Genomic DNA, 18872 nt, shown 5'->3' with positions numbered 1-18872 from the left:
ACTCTGGGCCTGGGCACTGTCCCTCAGCTCTTCAGCTCAAGGCTAGCACTCTACCACTTGAGCCACAGCGCCACTTCCGGCTTTTTCCTTTTTGCTTATGTGGTGCTGAGGAATCGAACCCAGGGCCTCATGCCTGCAAGGCAAGCGCTCTACCACTGAGCCACCTTCCCAGCCCTTGGCAATAAAATTTTTAAAGAAAGTTAATACCCAGAAAGTGGGCCATCCTGGACTCAAAAGCAATCTCATTTCCTTGTAAATGTTTGTGGAGGGAGCCCAGTAACTAAGTTGGGGAATGTTCCATAGATTAGCTAATTGATTGATGACTACACAGCACTGTAATAGGAATTTACATTTATTTTTTAAATCCTGGGAATTATTACTTAATGGCAGAAGAAACTCATAGGGAGAAAAATACAAGTCTAACAGTAGAAAATAAACTGGGCATAGTGACATCTACCTGTAATTCCAGCACTCAGGATGGGCCTACAGAAAGATCCAGAATTCCAGGGCAGAATGGCCTAGTTAGGAGACCCTGTCTCCAAAAACAAAATCAAAACAATCTATAAAGCCATACATTTCATCACCCTTCCTCCAATTTTCTAGCAGTGGAAGAAATTTGTCTATTATTAGTGAGTCACTTAGAGACGTACAAAGAAGAGAGAGAGAGGGAGAGAGTAAAAATGGCTAAAAAAACTAATGTAGTTAAAAGAACTGTCACGAGGGAGAAAATGGGGAGGGGTGGGGGCAGGAAGGAGCAGGAACACTTCGCTTAGATGGGCTTTCCTGAGACGCCTCAGCCCAGCCATTGTACAGAACAAATGTCCTGAACCTGAGCAGAAAGCAAGGAGGGGTTTTGAAGTTTGTTTGCAAGAGTTTAAAGTGTCCTCTGGCGACACATTCTTAAGAACAATTTGTAATAGTACAGACATTCCATTCAAATTAGTGGCTGTTCTGAAAAGAAATTAAGACAGTAGCTGCTGAGACAAGCAATCTGGAAGAACAGGAAAGTTAATATTCACGGAGTTTTCCAGGCTGGTCTCACAGTCCTGGCTATGAATCTGCTCTGTTCCTGAACTCCCAAATGCTCTATGGGCAGCAGCCTTCTCAGGTGAGTGTCTTTTAAAGTCTCTCTGCCTCTCTTAGTGTCTAAAACTCTGATTCTCATTGTTTGTTTGGTTAGCATGTAAATACAAACTGATGAAGGCTTTGTCTTTCACAGTAAAACTAGAGACTTTAAACCTCAGGCCAAACTCCAGGAGTTTCACATGTCAAGTAAGACCACTAACTCCTATAGGACAAATAAAGAGATTTGATGAAAGACAGAGGAAGGAGATTTATTTCGTGGCAGCCACAGAAAGACAGCACTTCAGTATTTCATCAGCTGTCTTCTGGAGGTACAGACATTTGTTAAATAGGGAGAACTGGGATTATATCAGAAAGGTATACGACCTTAAAAGAGTCCCAAGTCACAGGTATATTCAGAGGTGACCAAAGATAGTGTAACAGTCCATTGTCAGGATTGTTCAGGTGGGCTCTTATTATACTTTGTGTCATTGACATAAGGAATGGTAGCAAATAAAGTCGATACTCAATGTACATATATGAAAATGGAACCAGGTGCTAAAGGGAAGGTGGAGTTGGGATAGATGGGGGGCAGAGAATGATGGAAAGGGGTGGCATTGACCGAGATGCATTGTATTCATAAGTTGATATGTTGAATTGAAACACCTTTGTACAACTCTACACACACACACACACACACACACACACACACACACACACACACACACACACACACACACACATTAATCTTTTTAAAAAGCTGAATTCTGGGGGCTCATGTCTATAACCCTAGCTACTCAAGAGGCTGAGATCTGAAGATCAAAGTTCAAAGCCAGCCCTTAAAAAAGAGAAAGGAGTGTCTGGTGCCAGTGGCTCATGCCTGTAATCCTAGCTACTAAGGAGGCTGAGATCTGATGATTGTTTGAAGTCAGCCCCAGCAGAAAAGTCCCTATGAGACTCTTTTTTCCCAATTAACAACTGAAAAACCAGAAATAGCACTGTGGCTCAAGTAGTAGAACACTAGCTTTGAGCACAAAGAGGCTCAGGCCCTGAGTTCAAGCCCCACAACTGACGGGGAGGAGGGTGAAGGAGAGAGAGAGAGAGAGAGAGAGAGACAGACAGACAGACAGACAGACAGACAGACAGACAGACAAAGACAGGCAGAGACAAAGAGAGAGACAGACAGACAGAGACAGAGAGAGATGATGCTATTAGATATGCTGTTTCAAGTATAACAATAAAGTAAATAAATAAGTCATTGTGCCTGGCAAAGTGGTCATGTCCTGGCTTCCAAGAGGGCTGCAAAGTGACTGCAGAAGAGAAACAAAGTCCATAGATACAAAATGGAAAAGTCTGAACTTCTTAGCCTTGATCTAGTTACCAGTTTATTTGTAGGTCGAAGTAAGTAGTCAATGTTTCTCAGAAAAGAAAGCAGCTTTTCAAGCACTTCCTACTGTAGTATGGATGAAAAATCCTTCTATAGGACACAGGATATATTTTCTCCAAACATCCAGTTGAAAACTGAAAAAGGCAGTGGCTGTCTCCTAGGTGACATCAAGTGATTTCAGGAAGGTTTGCCTGTTGGATAGGACAATTGTCTCAACTGCTGGTCCGAGAATGAGTCTGCCTCAATCATAATGTACTATGGTGGCCTAAGGAATGAAGCAGTGTGACAATGAGAGGGGATTTCAGCTCCTGTGGCAGACATATTGATTGATTCCATGGTCTCTAATTTTACGAGCTGGCAGCACGTGGGTAGTGAAAATAAGGAAAGCTCATGGTATGACTGGAAGAATCTTCGTTGTCAGGACTGGGAATTATTTCCACCAATTTCAAAGAGGACAATCAGGGTTGGGCTGGTAGTAACCCACTGAGAGAATACTTGACTAGCATGTATGAAGCTTAGGTTCCATCCTAGAAAGGTGAAAGGATGGAGATGGGGGAGGGGGAGGAGGTAAGCAAGTCTAAATGGAATGAATGACTTATTAGAAAAGTTTTCAGCTTCAGCTGTTTCTTTTTGCCCTCTGACCCATTTTATGTGTAACTATGTCTTCTTTATCATTCAGAAGGATGTAGCATAAAAACATCTGTAATGTTCTGTTGAAAAGCAGTCATTCCTTTGCAAAGAGTTAGGGAAGTTCTAAGACATACTGTATTTATCTTATAAGTGATGAAGGGAATCACAGTTTGTAGACATACAATAACACTAAAAAAATGTAGTGTATGAAGCTGGGTGTTGGTGGCTCACACCTATAATCCTAGCTAGTCAGGAGGCTGAGATCTGAGGATTGCAGTTGGAAGCCATTCCAGGCAGGAAAATCCTTGAGACTGTCATCTCCAATTAACCACCAGAAAACTGGAAGCGGAGCTGTAGCTCAAAAATTAACCACCAGAAAACTGGAAGCGGAGCTGTAGCTCAAAGTAGTAGAGCTCTAGTCTTGAGTAGAAAAGCTCAGAGACAGCACCCAGACCCTGAGTTAAGCCCCAGGATCATCACCACCAACAACAAATGTAGTGTATGGTGTATGAGAGATCCTAAGTAGTGGAATACGGCAAGAACTAAAATCTATTTGAATCAGAAAGTAAGAAATTACATGATACAAATGTATATGTAACAACTCAACATATACACAATGTATTGAGATGAATGTGAGAGTTCAGCAATGTTGCTGAAGTCAATATATAAAATCATTCACATTGATAAATACCAGCAATTAGCTCTTATCTTCATTGAATTGTGCTCAGAAAACATGGTCTCTATGGCACAACGGTTTCAAAATGTTTTGAGGCTGGGCTTAGGGTGCATAAGCAATCTACTTTAATGACTTTTCTGGGTATACTTTTTTTTCTTGACTATTACGTTGAATCTGGAATTCCACGTTTATATGCTTATTTATTCATTTATGCCGATACTGGGGTTTGAAGTCAGGGCCTGGGCCCTATCCCTTAGCATTTTCACTAAAGGCTGGAGCTCTATCACAGCTCCCCTGTGGCTTTTTGGTAGTTAATTGGAGAAAAGAGTCTCATAGATTTTTTCTGCCCAGGCTGGCTTCAAATCATGATACTCGTATTACTGAGTAACAAGGATTATAGGCATGAGCCACAGCACCTACCTTAGAAGTTACTTATAGTATGTTCACATCCTCTCTCCATTTCTCTCTCCCCAACATCCTGCTAACCACTAGTCTACTTGTCACTTCTATGAGATCAGTATTTTATCCCAGTACTAGCACCAAAAAGAGAGAAAGCCAAAGGGAAAAAAAAAGAGAAACAAAATAACTTCTAATATTCTGCAGCACAAGAGAGTAATCATGATTGACATCACCTAATTGTCCATCTCAAACTTACTAGTAGAGGGTCAGTGGCTTACACCTATAATCCTAGCTATTCAGGAGGCTAAGATCTAAGAATTGTGGTTCAAAGTCAGTTTGGGCAGGAAAGTCTATGAGGCTTTTACTTCCAATTAACCACCAAAAAGCTTGATGTGGAGCTGTGGCTCAATTGGCAGATTGCTAGCCTTGAGGAAAAAAGCTCAGGGATAGCACCCAGGCCGAGGTCAAGAGCTAGGGCCAGAATACACATGAAGAAGGAGGAGGAGGAGAAGGAGGAAGAGGAGGGGGGGGAGGAGGAGGAGGAGGAGGAGGAGGAGGAGGAGGAGGAGGAGGAGGAGGAGGAGGGAAGGAGAAGGAGAAGAAGAAGAAGAGGAGGAGGAGGAGGAGGAGGAGGAGGAGGAGGAGGAGGAGGAGGAGGAGGAGGAGGAGAAGGAGGAGGAGGAGGAGGAGGAGGAGGAGAAGGAGAAGAGGAGGAGGAGGAGGAAGAGGAGGAGGAAGAGGAGGAGGAGAGAAGAAGAGAGAAGAAGAAGAAGAAGAAGAAGAAGAAGAAGAAGAAGAGAAGAAGAGAAGAGGAGGAGGAGGAGAGGAGGAGGAGGAGGAGGAGGAGAGGAGAGGAGGAGGAGGAGGAGGAGGAGGAGGAGGAGGAGGAGGAGGAGGAGGAGGAGGAGGAGGAGAGGAGGAGGAGGAGGAGGAGGAGGAGGAGGAGGAGGAGGAGGAGGAGGAGGAGGAGGAGAAGGAGGAGGAGGAGAGAGGAGGAGGAGGAGGAGAGGAGAGGAAGGAGGAGGAGGGAAGAAGGAGGAGAAGAAGAAGAGGAGGAGGTCGGAGGAGGAGGAGGAGGAGAGGAGGAGGAGGAGGAGGAGGAAGAGAGGAATGGAGAAGAAGAAGAAGAAGAAGAAAGAAGAAGAAGAAGAAGAAGAAGAGAAGAAAGAAGAGAAGAGAAGAGAAGAGAAGAAGAGAGGAGGAGGAGGAGGAGGAGGAGGAGGAGGAGGAGGATGGACGAAGAGAAGAAGAAGTAGTTGTTGAAGTTATTATTAGAGAGAACTTTATATGGTCTCAACCCAAAGAAATCGATAAATACAAAGAAATGAAAAATGTCTAGGTGATGGCTGTACCAGATGCCTGATGTCGATCAATACACTCTGTAAATGTACAATTAAAAGTGTCACACTGTACCCCCTAACTATGTGTACCTACCTGTCAGTGAACCTAAAACTATATAAATTAAATAGCATATACAAATATATAATATTAAACAAATATAATGTTCATTTATTTCAAAACCACAGGTTTGAAAATCAACCAGGCCCAGGATAAATATTAACTTCACTGCTTACAAGATCTTCATCTTCATCTTCATCTATAACAAAGCTCCTCTCTCCTGGGAATCACCAGACAGGAGACAGCTTGTGTCTTCCAGCCCCAAGCTGGGAAAACTTGATTCTTATTCTAGGAAATCCCTTCTCCCCTTTCAGATTTCCTCAATGATAGACTTTATCCACGGCTGCTCCCTCTTGACTTAGGTTCCTCAATGAGTTTAGAGATTGAGAGATAAAAGGCAAGAAGGAAATGTATTGAAACAACTTCTGCTTTCCATTCCATCATTGTCTAACTTCTTGAGACAGGCACTAGGCCTGGGTCCATTCTCATAAGGGGAAAATGCAAGGATCTAAACAGAAGTTAATGTTGGCAAAGTTGTCTCACTATGAAAGGAATTGCTGAAGCATGCACGCTCAAAGAACCAGGGGATAAATGGGAGCAAGGAGGACTCTGTATATCCTCTTAAGAATTTGGACTTTTTGACAAAAATCAATATATAATTGGACATGATACAGGAGTCTAGACATTTGACATGTTGGTCTAGAGACCAAAGGAGGGTATTCTTAGGAGATGATCACAGTGCTCAATAGCTATGGGCATATCTATGGGCATAGATATTATATAAAATTTTGTTTATTGAAATGAACTCCAAGAAATTGAAACGAGGGTTTTCTTTGTTATTTTACTTCTTATTGTTTTTTTCTCCTTTGTAGCTATTTTTTTTAAATTTCTGTACTTTAGGTGTTTATGTGTTTGGGGGAGAATAAAGGGAGCACAGAAATAGTGGGACAAAGGGTGAAAAAAATGCAGCAGTGATACTAGACACTATAGGAAGCATATATAATTCTCAAAGCAGGCCTGTTTCTATTTTGTTGACATAGGAACTGAGGGATAAATTCTTTCTATGGTTTTACTTAACACTTCTCCATAGTGTGTGTGTGTGTGTGTGTGTGTGTGTGTGTGTGTGTGTGTGTGTGTGTGTGTGTGTGTGTATTTTGAAGCTGCATGCCAGTGCTCTATGCCTGTAATCCTAGTCACTTGTGAGCCTGAGATCTTGCTTCAAAGCTGGACAGGATAGAAAAGTCTGTGTGACTTTTATTTCCAATTACCCAGCAAAAAGCCAGACGTGGAGGTGTGGTTCAAGTGGTAGAGTACTAGCCTGGAGTAAAAAAAAACTTAAGGGACAGTGTCCAGTCCCCCAGTATTCATTGGATGGGTAGTAGGACCTGGAAGGGGGGGGGGGCTTGATTTTGGAAGAGCAGATCCAGATCCAGTCTTTTTTTTTTTTTTCCCTGATGTGCTTGGGGAAGTGAAACCATCCTTTTCCGTGGGGCCTTGCTCACTTTGGGGGAAGTTACCCACAAGCAAGGCAGAAGGGCCTTGTGGGGAAGGGAGTGTAAGGGTTCTGTGGGTCTGGGTACAGGCAGCAGGCTGGATCCCCGGGAAGGAACTGTGCGGTTGCTCGGCCCATTGCTGGAGGTCTGAATCAATGCTCATTTCATCCTTCTCAGAGCCATGGGAACCATGGTCCTCAGGGTGCGCACTGGGAAATGAACCTGCCTGGAGAAGTTACTCATGGGCTTCCACCCCTCACTTGAACAAAGCAGTGGACACGGACACCACGCAGTCGGTATTTTAGAAAGCAGATGTACGACGGGGTTCTGTGGGGGCCGGAGGGGAGACTGATCAAGGTGGACGCCGTCACGTCCTGCGGCGCTGACACAACCCTGCGGCATGCTGGAGCCGGCGGGGGCATTCGAGTGGTTTTCACGGCCGCGTCGTGACCGAGCGTCAGGATTTTCTGGTCCTCGCGGGTGACTCGCTGCAAGGGTGCCCGGGGGAGGGGGAAGCAGAAGAAACTTTTCTTCTAATGCAATCTCCCGTGGCCGGAAGTGGGAGACGTCGTCGCGCCGCTCGCCGCCCCAGGAGACAGCCGGGGAGCGGGCAGGAAACCCACACGCGCTCTCGGGGCGGCGGCGGCCCGGGGCGTGCCCGCCGGCGCGCGGCGCGCGTCCCCAAGGGCGGGGGAGGGAGAAGGGGAGCTCACATCACGTGACAGGGCGGGGCCTGCGCGCTGCCCGCCCGCCGCCCGCTCGGCCGCCGCCGCTGCCGCCGCCGCCGCCGCGTCCCATTCATGAGGGCCGCCCGGCTCTGCTGCGGCCCAGGCGGCTTCCACGGTAGCAGCGGCGGCGGCGGGAGACCCGGCCCCACGCGCGCCCCCGGCCGACCCCGCCCCCTCAGCCGCCTTCCGAGGCCGGTCCTCGCCACCTCGGTCCAGCCGCCGCTGCCTCCCCTCAGCCGCCCTCCGGGAGCGCAGCGCCTCAGGTAAGCTTGCGCCGGCGGCTCCTCGCGCCCCCGGCTGCTGGCGGACGCAGCTGGCGGGCGCAGGGTGGCCGGGTGGCAGGCCGGGGGCCCTCCGGGGAGGCGCGGGCCGAGCTGCCCTCTACCCGCGACCCTGTCCGCGCTTCGCCGCCGCCGCGCCACGTAGACGCGGCCCCGGCCGCCGCCGCAGGACGGACGCCGCGGGGGTGAGGGGAGGGGGGCTGAGGATCCGGGAGAGCCCCCGGGGCCCCGGCCGCCTCCGGGGCGTGATGGTTTCCCCCGAGCCGGCTCCGGCGGGGAGGCCGGAGGGACGGGGCGCCGGGCACGTGATCCGGAGAGACCCGGGCCGGCGAGTTGCGGGTGTTTCTCGGGGGTCGGTCGTTTGCCCACCGCCGCCGTCGCTCCCCGAGGCCGTGGCCCGGGTTCAAGTGTCAGTCGTTCACTCTGCCCCGGCCTCCCGGCCCCTCCGGCCCCCGGCCCCCGGCCAGTCTTAATTGGTATCCGCTTGGTTGAGACAGTTGTACCCAGGGGCTTCTTGAGCGTGTGTGTGTGTGTGTCTGTGTCTGTGCGTGTGTGTCTGTCTGTCTGTGTCTGTGCGTGTGTGCGTTTAATGCCACGGATCACCTGAACCGACCGACGGAGATTATTTTCATTCAAATTTGGGATGGCCTTTAGGCGACACAATTATGAAAAATGGGGCCAGGGAGATCACCCTTCCTCTCGGAAAGTGCTAGAGGGCTGAATACTTGGGGAGGCTCCCAAGGATTACTGAGCCAGCAGCCGGACTAATTTTTAATGCAAATTTTAAGGCTCACAGTCCCCCTCCCAGTTATTGAAAATGAGTTTCTTGCTTTGCTGGCTCGCCTGACCCTGCTAAAGTTCGTTTGCTCTATGTTAAGAATGCTGGTTAAGGGCTAAGATTTATTAGGACATACAGTCGTCCCCCCCCCCCCCCGCTAGTTTATAATGCTCTGACGATACACAGTCAATTTTGAAATCCATTTTTGGAATATTTGCCAGTTACATTAACCCCTTAAGGGTTCACATGTTGAAGACCTGAGGTTGGTTGATGGTTTGCAGTGGCCGAGGAATGAAAAGTGTGGCAGGTGATGATGGGTGGGGTGGGGGGGGATAGAGCTGGCCACCAGGTGCAGACGGTGGAGCCAGGTGACAACCCTCCTGTAGCTGGCCCTTCCACTGAACTTCCTAACTTTGGCTAGGTTTGACCTGAAGTGGCTGCCCTTCGGGCACAAAACAAAGCTGATTACAAGAGTGGGTGGCTTCTTTCCTCCACTTAAATGTGTAATCAAATGTGGTACCACGAGCCGAAATACCCTTGCTTAAGTGTTAGTAGGTATAAATGTACAACACTAGAAATGAAACAACAGAGTTCTTCTATTTTTTAATCAACAGAGAAGCATTATGTATAAGAGGATCTGGAAATGGGAGCATTTGAAAACCCTTGAGCACTATAATGAAGTACTGTTAAGCAAATAATAGGGTCAGCTGGGGCAGTGCTTTCTTTATTGCTACCTTCTTGTAGCAACAGCAGTGCTCACCACTCCTGCATTGTAATTTTTGGTTTACTGACTGAACTGTCCTAGCTCTGGGCTCAGACTCCCTGAAGGCAGCGTTTCCCAAACTGCTTAGGACCAAGCTGAGAACTTTGTTGAATTAAACTATGAAGTAGCAGGCAGTTTGTCCTGTCCTGGGAGTTGGTGGGGATTCCTAAATGAATTCACTGAATTTTCCTGAGTGTTGAGTCTTGAGTGGATAATCTTGGTGGTGCCACACATTGGAGGTGGTTAGAGGTAAACTTTGGCAAATGAACATTAAGTGGGGGTTTTCAGTACTGAAATACCAATATTTAGTTTAAATATTGTTTGGTTCTTTATGTAAACAGCTATTTTCTGTGCTGCTTTGCATGCATAACAAAGCAGAACAATAACTCAAGATTATAAGCAGCCTCATTCAGGATTTCTGTTTAAGTCTGACTTGAGTCTATCTTTAAATCATTTCCTTTTTGCTCTGACCTCAGAAACTGTTGCTGTGTTTTGTATGTGTGGGTTGATCTGCCCTGTCAGTTGGTAGGCAGTGGTTTGGAACCTTTATTTTAAAAATCTGTTCTTAGCTGTTTCTAATTTCCTTTATTGCTAAGGAAGTTATTATACTGCTGGCTGAACCCCAGGGCCTTCTGAGCTATCATTTGCCTTTTTCATAATGAAACAACTGACAGGTTGGTAGGCAAGGTCTACAATTGGCAGAACACATATAAATGGTGTGTTAAGCCTTGCGAGAGCTTGAAGACACTTATTTTAGGCTACAACGGTAATATTATGGTGATGACTTGGTAATTAGGTATTTGAATGAGAAGTTGTCTTGGTGGCTTTGCTAAAAGGTAACCATTTTAGCTCTACCTCTTCCACCTTTGTTTTTTTTTAATTTAATTTTATTATTATTTTTGGTTTATGTGGTACTGAGGAATCCAACCCACAGCCTCATGCATGTCAGGCAAGCACTGTGCCACTAAGCCATATTTCTACCTCGACCATTGTCTTGATTCGATTCTTTGTCAGTAACATGTTTATTTTTTTTTTGGGGGGGGTCTCTGGTTGTGGGCCTGAACTCTGGGCTTGAGCGCTGTCCCTCAGCTCTTCAGCTCAAGGCTAGCGCTCTACCACTTGAGCCACAGTGCCACTTCTGGCTTTTTTTTTCTGCGTATGTGGTGCTGAGGAATCGAACTCAGGGCCTCATATATGCAAAGCAAGCTCTCTACCACTGAGCCACCCAGCCCAGCAACATGTTTATTACAGTAAACATTTTGCATGTGTGAGGTCCTATACTTTTCAAGACAAACATAAGGGAAAGTTACTCCTGGGGTTCAGATGAAGTGGCCAGGTAACTTCATTTTCCAGGTGTCAGCAATGTAACCCTCAAGTGATACGTTGGTGTCCAGGCCACTTTATTCTTTCTCCCCTTGGGACCCAGCTTTTGATTTGCAGCAGGAAGCTAGGCCCTCCTGTCTGATGGTTGAATTCAAAGCCAGCCTGGGCTACCTATCCAAGCCTGGTCTCAAAACTAAACAATAACAAAGTTAGGAGAGGAACTGTGCTACAGTGCAAGCAAGATAAGGAAGGCCCTTAACATTCATTTTAGGGTTAAAATGATGAGAAACTTTTTTTTTCTGATTTGGCTCATTGACTACAGTTTAAAGTGTTTTCTTCTTGAAGCCTTTGCATAATAAATTTCAATGATGTTCTTTGTCAGTTTAGGTTGATGTTAAAATTATTATTATTAAGAGATGAGAAAGAAAGAAAACCTAGTGAAACCATTACTTCGTCATCTTTTTCTACCTCCATTTACCTTTGTACAAACCAAGATAGTTTATGTGACTGTTAAAAGAGGGACCGTATAGAATTCTAGTTAGATTATTTAGGCCACTTATATAATTTGAGAAACTTCATAAATGAATTAGAAAAATGTGTGTATAGATTGTGGGGAAAGGTAGCTTCCAAAACATGATCTTTTTAAAAAATCTTCATATTCAGTATAGAGTCATCTGATAACTTGATTATAATTTTTTCTCCTGCATGAGGAAGTTTGAGGTATTTATTCATTGTCTAGGCTACCATGTACATTTTTCCTGGTTAGAATATAGAATTTCCTAGACAAGATGGGAAGAGGGGAGATTGAGCTGTCCTGGCCAACTGTCTGCCACATAGCCTTGAGGGAAAGCTCTGCTTGTGCCAAGGCTGTACACCTACTGGCCTTGAAAGTAGTGAGAGGCATTCAAAAGGAGAGGTAGGCAAGCTGCCCAGGGCAAGGAGGAGGATCCTGTGACCCAAAAGACTCTCTACACTGCTTCTGCATCTTCTATGTGGGAAAAGTCTGTCCTTTATGACCAAACTCTGAGAAAGACACTGCCTAATGCCTGACAGTCTAGCCAATATTTGAGGTCCTTCTTGCACCAAATCCCAGAGGCTTTTCCAGCCCTCTGACCTGCACCTGCATAGTATATAAGGCTTTCAAGGCAGAAGAACAAGAGCCCCACTGGATGGGCAGAGACTGTATATAGGTGTGAATGTGTTTGTGCATTTGAACCTTTGTGCCTGGCAGAAGTGGGACAGGGTGAGAGGGAACTAATGCTGCTTCCCACACCATGGTATATCTGTGCACAAGCTTTTGGCTTCCCTTTCTTGTTCTACTCTAAGTGGGCCTGATGGGATCTCCACGACTACAATCTGAGGGGGTCACAGTGTGTGGTGTACTTCAGAACAGTTCCAGGGTACACAGGGAAGTGAGTTGTGCAAGCATCATCCTTTCTGGGCCATACAACAGTGGTCTGCTCCAGCCCTCAGCCAAGAGGCAAGCCAGAGCGCACAGCTTGCCCTCTGCCAGGGCACAGGGCCCACAGTGTCCTGAGTGGGAACACTGAGGGGAGCTTTCTGTGCTATCCTGTCAGCTTGGGGTAGCGGCAAACAAGGGCCTCTCTAATTATTTTGAATTGTTAGCGCCTATGAACCAGTAAGACAGTTGGATAATTAACATGAATCAAAAGCTCGGAATTAGCTCTTTTTCAATTAGGATGTTTTTCCTACAGATGGAGTCTGTAAACGTGTCCTTGTACAGAGACTTGCTTTCTTAAAAGTTAGCCTAAGTTTAGGAATGTTTGGGCTTAGTGAAACATCATAAGGTATATACTTTTTATTTTAGCATGACAAGGGTTAACCTTTGTTGTTGTTTTGCAAACATTCCAAAATATCTACCCACATATTAAATGTCTTAAAAAATCTCTTACCATTTATTTTAGATGACTTATAGGTAGATATATTTGACATTATAGCCAGAATAGCTAATTATATGAACTCTACAGAAATAAGACAGAAATGTTAAACAAACAGCTCTGTTGTTTAAAATGTGTACTAAAGGCTTAGAGGAAAGGATTCATCGTTAGTTATGGAATTTTCCAAGTGGCTCACCTAGTTCAGAATAACTTACCTACCTAACATTGCTTGAATGATAGAAATTTTGAATTTTGGATTCTTAGTCCACCAAATGGTGCTGCTGCCTACTATTTAGGAACACTCAACATTTCTAAACATTTTTAATGTTTGTAAAAGATTGTCATCATTACTGTAGTTACATGATTGAATGCCTTCTTTGGGCTAAGCAGTGTGCTAAGTGCTTTATATTGTCACAACACCTCTATAATAGCCCTATTTCTAGGTGAGGATGCTAAAACTAAGAGGGATTTAAAAAAGGCTACCCAGCCACATGGCAGTAATCTCCTTCTGTTGCTCTTCACCTCAGTGCCCAAAGAATGTACAATTCTGATGCATTTATTTGACATTCCCCAAATCAACTTTAGGGTTTTTTTTTTTTTACTTTTATTAGGTAGAACTGAACAAACTATCTTTAATGTCAGCATCTATAAACTGGTAATAGAGGAATAGCAGCTACTTAATAGAAGCCTTGGGTTTCTTTGATCATATATGTTTGCAAGGCCAATTGTGCTAGAGAGAGAAAACGAGTCAGGAAAACAGTGAAGGAGATTGGTCCCCACCTCAAACACTTGGTGCTGGCTCTAGGACCAGTTGAACACTATGAATCTGGTGTTCCTCTGTCTACCTTTCACTGTATGAGCTTGTCATTAGGCCTAGACTGGATCAAGTATCCAAAAGCTAAATTTTTCATACAACATGGCCTCTGAACTCAAGCTAAATATTGCTCCCAGACCTAGCCTAAGAGTATTGGAAGTAAGAAATGGGCAGAAGAAATTTGATTATTTGAGACATTATCTGTCAGTATCCATCATAATGTCCTCTTCAGGGATTTCCCTGGTAGGGATTTGAGTAGGTTTCTGATTTGAGTAGGTATGTACCTTAATCCTGGACTGGCACGAAGATAAGCAATGTCAGAGTTGGATGGGGCTCCCAGCCTCTCTGTTCAGAAATCTTTATTCTAACATATTGTATAGCTAGCAAAAGCCACCAGTGCAGTTGACTATCAGACTTCTCTGAACAGATTTGCCTTTATTTTTTTTTCAGATTTGCCTTTAGAACTAGTGACTTTTTTTTTTCACTAGATCATTTGACTCACCAATTACTATATCTGTAATGGAGTTTTACTTACTGATTAAATGAATAACTTAAAAACCTTTTTTTTGTACAAATATATTCAGGCCTTTAGGACTTCCAGATTTATGAGTGTAGTTTTTTTGAGGTGGTACCAGAATTTGAACTCAGGACTTTTAGCTTAGTTGTCTGATTGCTCATGGCTGGCTGACACTACCACTTGAGTTATACCTCCAGCATAACTTTTTGCTGTTAATATTGATGAACTTTTGTTGCGAAGCTGTACTCTGTACTCTGAAGTACCTGGGATTATAGGCATGAGCTATTAGTACCCAACAAATTTAAAAAAGAAATTTAAAAAAGGACATTCATTGTCCTTTTTTAAAAAAGTCCCTTAGTTGTACAAGGGGATTCCTTTGTAACATTTCCGCACATGCATATAGTATGTCAATCACACTTCCTTCCTCTTCCCTATCTCACTCCCCCTTCCCAAATTATTTTCCACAGGTTATATTGCTCTGTCTTCATATATGCATATAAATTAAGGAGGGCCATATCCATCCTCCTTCATTCCTCACCCCCATTTAGCGCTCTGCCCTCCTTCTGGTACCCACACTAGACAGTGAGTGGTACCAGCTTACTTTCTTATCACTCATTCTTCCATTTTTTAAGTTTGTTGTAATTGTATGGCGAGGCTTCACCATGGTTTTGATGGATATACTTTTTTTTAAACTTGATTTTATTTATTTATTATTATTAAGTAATTATACAAAGAGGTTACAATTACAGTAAGTCAGGTTATGAACATAATGCATCTTGATCAATGTTATCCTTCCATCATTTGTCCCCATTTTCCCCTTCTTGTCACTACTCTCAAGTTAAGTAGTTCATTTTATACATAATGTACATTGAATATAATGAATGTGTTTACACACCCTTCCTCCATTATGTACCGTGCCCTTTGTTCTTCCCCCAAACATGTTGCTGCTTTCTGGTATCCATTTTGTTAAACAGTTCATTAGTTGTTCATAGGAGTTCTGCCTTTTGACTTCTCTTTTAAATATACCATCCTTTAGTCCATTTGTGTCTATATGCTTAAGGTCCTGTATATGTTATCATGTATGATTGTATTTTAGATCTAGCTTCCACAAGTGAGAGAACACATATGCCCTTTGTATCTGAGTCTGACAATGTTTTCTAGGTCTGTTCATTTCCCTTCAAGTAACTTATTCTGATAGATGAGTAAAATTCCATTATGTATGAGTACCATATTTTCTTGATCCACTTATCTGTTATAGGGCATCTGGGCTATTTCCATAACTTGGCTATTGTGAATAGTACAGTAATGAACTTGGATAAGTGTCTTTACTATATCCTGACTTGTAATATTTTGGGTAGATGCCCAAAAGTGGTTATTACTAGATCATAGGGGAGTTCTGTTTAGTTTTTTGAGGAATCATCAAACTACAGAGTGGTTTCACTAGTTTACATTCTCATCAACAGAATTAATTTTTCCCTGAATCCCCACCAGCATTTGTTGTTGTTAGTATTCTTAATGGAGTAAGATGGAATCTCACTGTTGTTTTGACTTGAGTCTTCTTTATGGCCAGGCATGTTGAGCATTTCCTCATGTGTTTATTGGCAATTCTTGCTGCTTTTAAGAAGTCTCTATTTAGCTCCTTTGCCCATTTATTAAGTGGGTTATTGACTCGTGGGGAGTGTTGGTTTCTTGAGCTCCTTGCATATTCTGGATACTAGACTCTTGTCAGATATATAACCAGTAACAATCTCCCAATTTGTTGGCTGTTTTTGTTTTTGTTTTTAACGTTGCTGTGCAAGAGAGTTCAGTTTGATGCAATACCATTTGTCGAGTCTTTCTAATTTACTGAGTCCCTGGAACTCTATTCAGAAAGTTTCTGCCTAAGTTCTAATGTCTCTCCTACTTCTTCCTGTAGTAATTTCAAGGTTTCGGGTCTGACATTGAGATCTTTGATCACATTGAGTTCATTTTAGCGTGAGGAGGCATCTAGTCTTCTACATATGGATGCACACTTTTTCCAGCATCATTTGTTGAAGAGGTGTGTCTTTTTTAACATAGGTTTTTGGCTTCCTTGTCAAATATCAGATGACTATAAGAATATGGTTTTATTTGTGGGTTTTTCAGTCTATTCCACTGGTCTTCAGACTATTTTTATGCCTATACCAAGCTGTTTTTGTGTTAGAGCTTAGTAGTAAACTTTGAGGTCTGAAGTTGTGTTACCTCCAGCATTGTTTTCTTTGCTCTCCCCTCCCCCCACCAGGTTTGCTTTGGCTATTAGGGGTGTTTTGTGACTCCCTATGGATTTTGGGATTGTTTCCCCTCTCTTAGTAAAGAATGACATCAGAGTTTTGATGGGTTTTATAAATTGCCTTTGGCAGTATGGACATTTTTGCAATACTAATTTTGCTGAGGCATGAACATGGGAGGGCTTTGTACTTCATGCTGTCTTCTTTGACTTCAGATTTTTGTAGGTTTTGCTATATTGGTCCTTCACTTTCTTTCCTTCTTTCTTTCTTTCTTTCTTTCTTTCTTTCTTTCTTTCTTTCTTTCTTTCTTTCTTTCTTTTATGTTTTTTATTGTGAAAATACTGTACCGAGGGGTTACAGTTACATGAGCAAGGTAATGAGTTCATTTCTTATCAAGCATTGTTGCTGCCTCCTTTATTTTTCCCCTACCATCCCTTCCGTCCCACTTCCACCTACTCAACTACACTCCACCCCCCCCACCACCTGCCCACCTAAATTGTAAAGTTCGTTTTTCAACAGTGTCTTGTACATCTCATTGTTACAATGGGTCAACCTGTATCCCTATTTAAACGTTTTGTTTTTTCCCTTCCCCTCCTGAAATTATACTTGATTAGATTTATTTCTGGATATTTTATGTTTTGGGAGGCTGTTGCAAATGGAATTGTTTTCCTGATTTCCTTCTGTCTGCACATTGTTGGTATATGAAAAGCTACTGATTTTTGTGGGTTTTGTGCCTTGCTATTTTGCCAAAGTTATCAATCAGCTTTACTAAGCTTAGGGGTAGAGTCTCTAGGGTCTTTTAGATATAAGAGAATATTATCTGCAAATAGGGATAAGTTTGACTTCTTTTTTACCCTGTTCAGTTTCCTTTAAGGTCTTTCTTTTTTTTTTTCTTTTTTCTTTCTTTCTTTTTTTTTTGTTGGTTGTGGGGCTTGAACTCTGGGCCTGGGCGCTGTCACTGAGCTCTTCAGCTCAAGGGAATAGTTCTACCACTTGAGCCACATTGCCACTTCCAGCATTCAGGTGGTTAATTGGAGATAAGAGTCTTGCAGAAAAAACAGATTGTTTAAATAGGGATACAGGTGGACCCATTGCAACAATGAGATATATGACTCCTTATGTCGAAAAATCAGCTTTATAACTTTGGGGGAGGAGTGGGGAGACGAAAAGGGGAAACAAAGGAGGAGGCAACAATGCTTGATAAGAAATGTACTCATTACCTTGCTCATGTAATTGTAACCCCTCTGTACGATATTTTCACAATAATAAAAAAAAAAAAAGTCTTGTAGACTTTCCTGCCTGGGCTGGCTTTGAATCTTGATCCTCAGATCCTCAGCTCTCAGACTCCTGAGTAACTAGGCTCTCTTTAATATCTTTCATTAGCCTTACTACTCAGGCTAGGAAGTCCAGTATCATATTGTCTTGTTCCTGATTTTAGAGGAAATAGCTTGTGTTTCACCACTGAGTATGATGTTGGCTGTAGGTTTGTCATAGATAGCCTTTATTATGTTGAGGTATTTTCCTTTTATTCCTAGCTTATCCAGAGCTTTTATCATAAAAGGATGTTGAATTTGGTCAAAACCCTTTTCTGCGTCTATTGAGATGATTATGTGATTCTTCTTGACATTCTGTTAATGTGTGAATATACTTTTTTTTTTTTTTCTGGTCCTAGTGCTTGAACTACAGGCCTGGGGCTGCCCCTGAGCTTCTTTTCTCAAGGCGAGTGCTCTACTTGAGCCATGGTGCCAAGTAGTTTATTGGAGATAAGAGTCTCATGGAGTTTCCTGCCCTGGCTGACTTGAAACCAAGATCTTTAGATCTCAGCCTCCTGAGTAGCTGCTAGGGTTACAGGCAGGAGCCATCAGCATAGGTGTGAATATACTTTTGATACATAGTTTATTCAGTTGTTTCCTCTTTTGTAATGGGGAAGACAATACCTGACTCTGGGGATTAAGGGAGGATGTATGTTGATCTGTAATTACCCAGAGGTCCAGAGGTCAGCAGAAGGCTGGAGCTCCAGGGAAACCAGAGATATCAAGAGTTCAATTATAGGGCATGGGTAAAAGGTGAATTATACAGCTTTCTTGCTCAGAAGTAGTGTCTCCTTTTATGTTAAGTAGTCTCAAAATGGAAGAGGGATTGGGAAGAAAACACCAAATGATTAAAAATGAGAAAGCAAAAAAACTGTGTTGGAGATAGCCTCTGTTTATATGTTTAGTGTGAGAATATATTTAGTTGATATATATATATATATATATATATATATATATATATATATATAATAAACCATTTTGTGTGCTTGCTTAAATTCTCTTCCTTGGCTGGAAGCCGGTTGCTTACACGAATCTTAGCTACTCTGGAGGCTGAGATCTGAGGATCACAGTTCGATGTCAGCCCAGGAAGAAAAGTCCCCATGAGACTCTTACCTCTAAGTAACCAATCAAAAACTGGAGGTGGCTCAAAGTGGTAGAGTGCTATC

General features: G+C 43.4%; 1 protein-coding gene across 4 annotated transcripts in view; it reads left to right on the top strand.

Moving 5' to 3' along the window:
* Positions 1-958: 958 nt before the first annotated feature.
* Lpin2 (lipin 2) overlaps positions 959-18872 on the top strand; it is a 97104-nt gene continuing 79190 nt past the window's right edge. Inside the window, exons 1-2 of one of the 4 annotated variants that reach the window (XM_070029490.1) lie at positions 959-1108; positions 7223-7341. Coding sequence is in view for 1 of the 4 variants with exons in the window: in XM_070029487.1 (XP_069885588.1) it covers positions 1082-1108 (27 nt within the window). In the remaining 3 variants the exon portion in view is untranslated. Of the gene's footprint in view, positions 1109-7222; positions 7360-7796; positions 8037-18872 lie in introns of those variants that run through there. The other 3 variants (XM_070029489.1, XM_070029487.1, XM_070029488.1) reach the window with 3 other exon arrangements.

The sequence above is a fragment of the Dipodomys merriami genome, unplaced genomic scaffold, assembly GCF_024711535.1.
Source record: "Dipodomys merriami isolate MVZ:Mamm:240054 unplaced genomic scaffold, mDipMer1.0.p SCAF_2, whole genome shotgun sequence".
In the NCBI taxonomy this organism is placed as follows: Eukaryota; Metazoa; Chordata; class Mammalia; order Rodentia; family Heteromyidae; genus Dipodomys; species Dipodomys merriami.
Note: the sequence above shows the minus strand (reverse complement) of the source record. Positions and strands in the feature narration are given on the sequence as shown.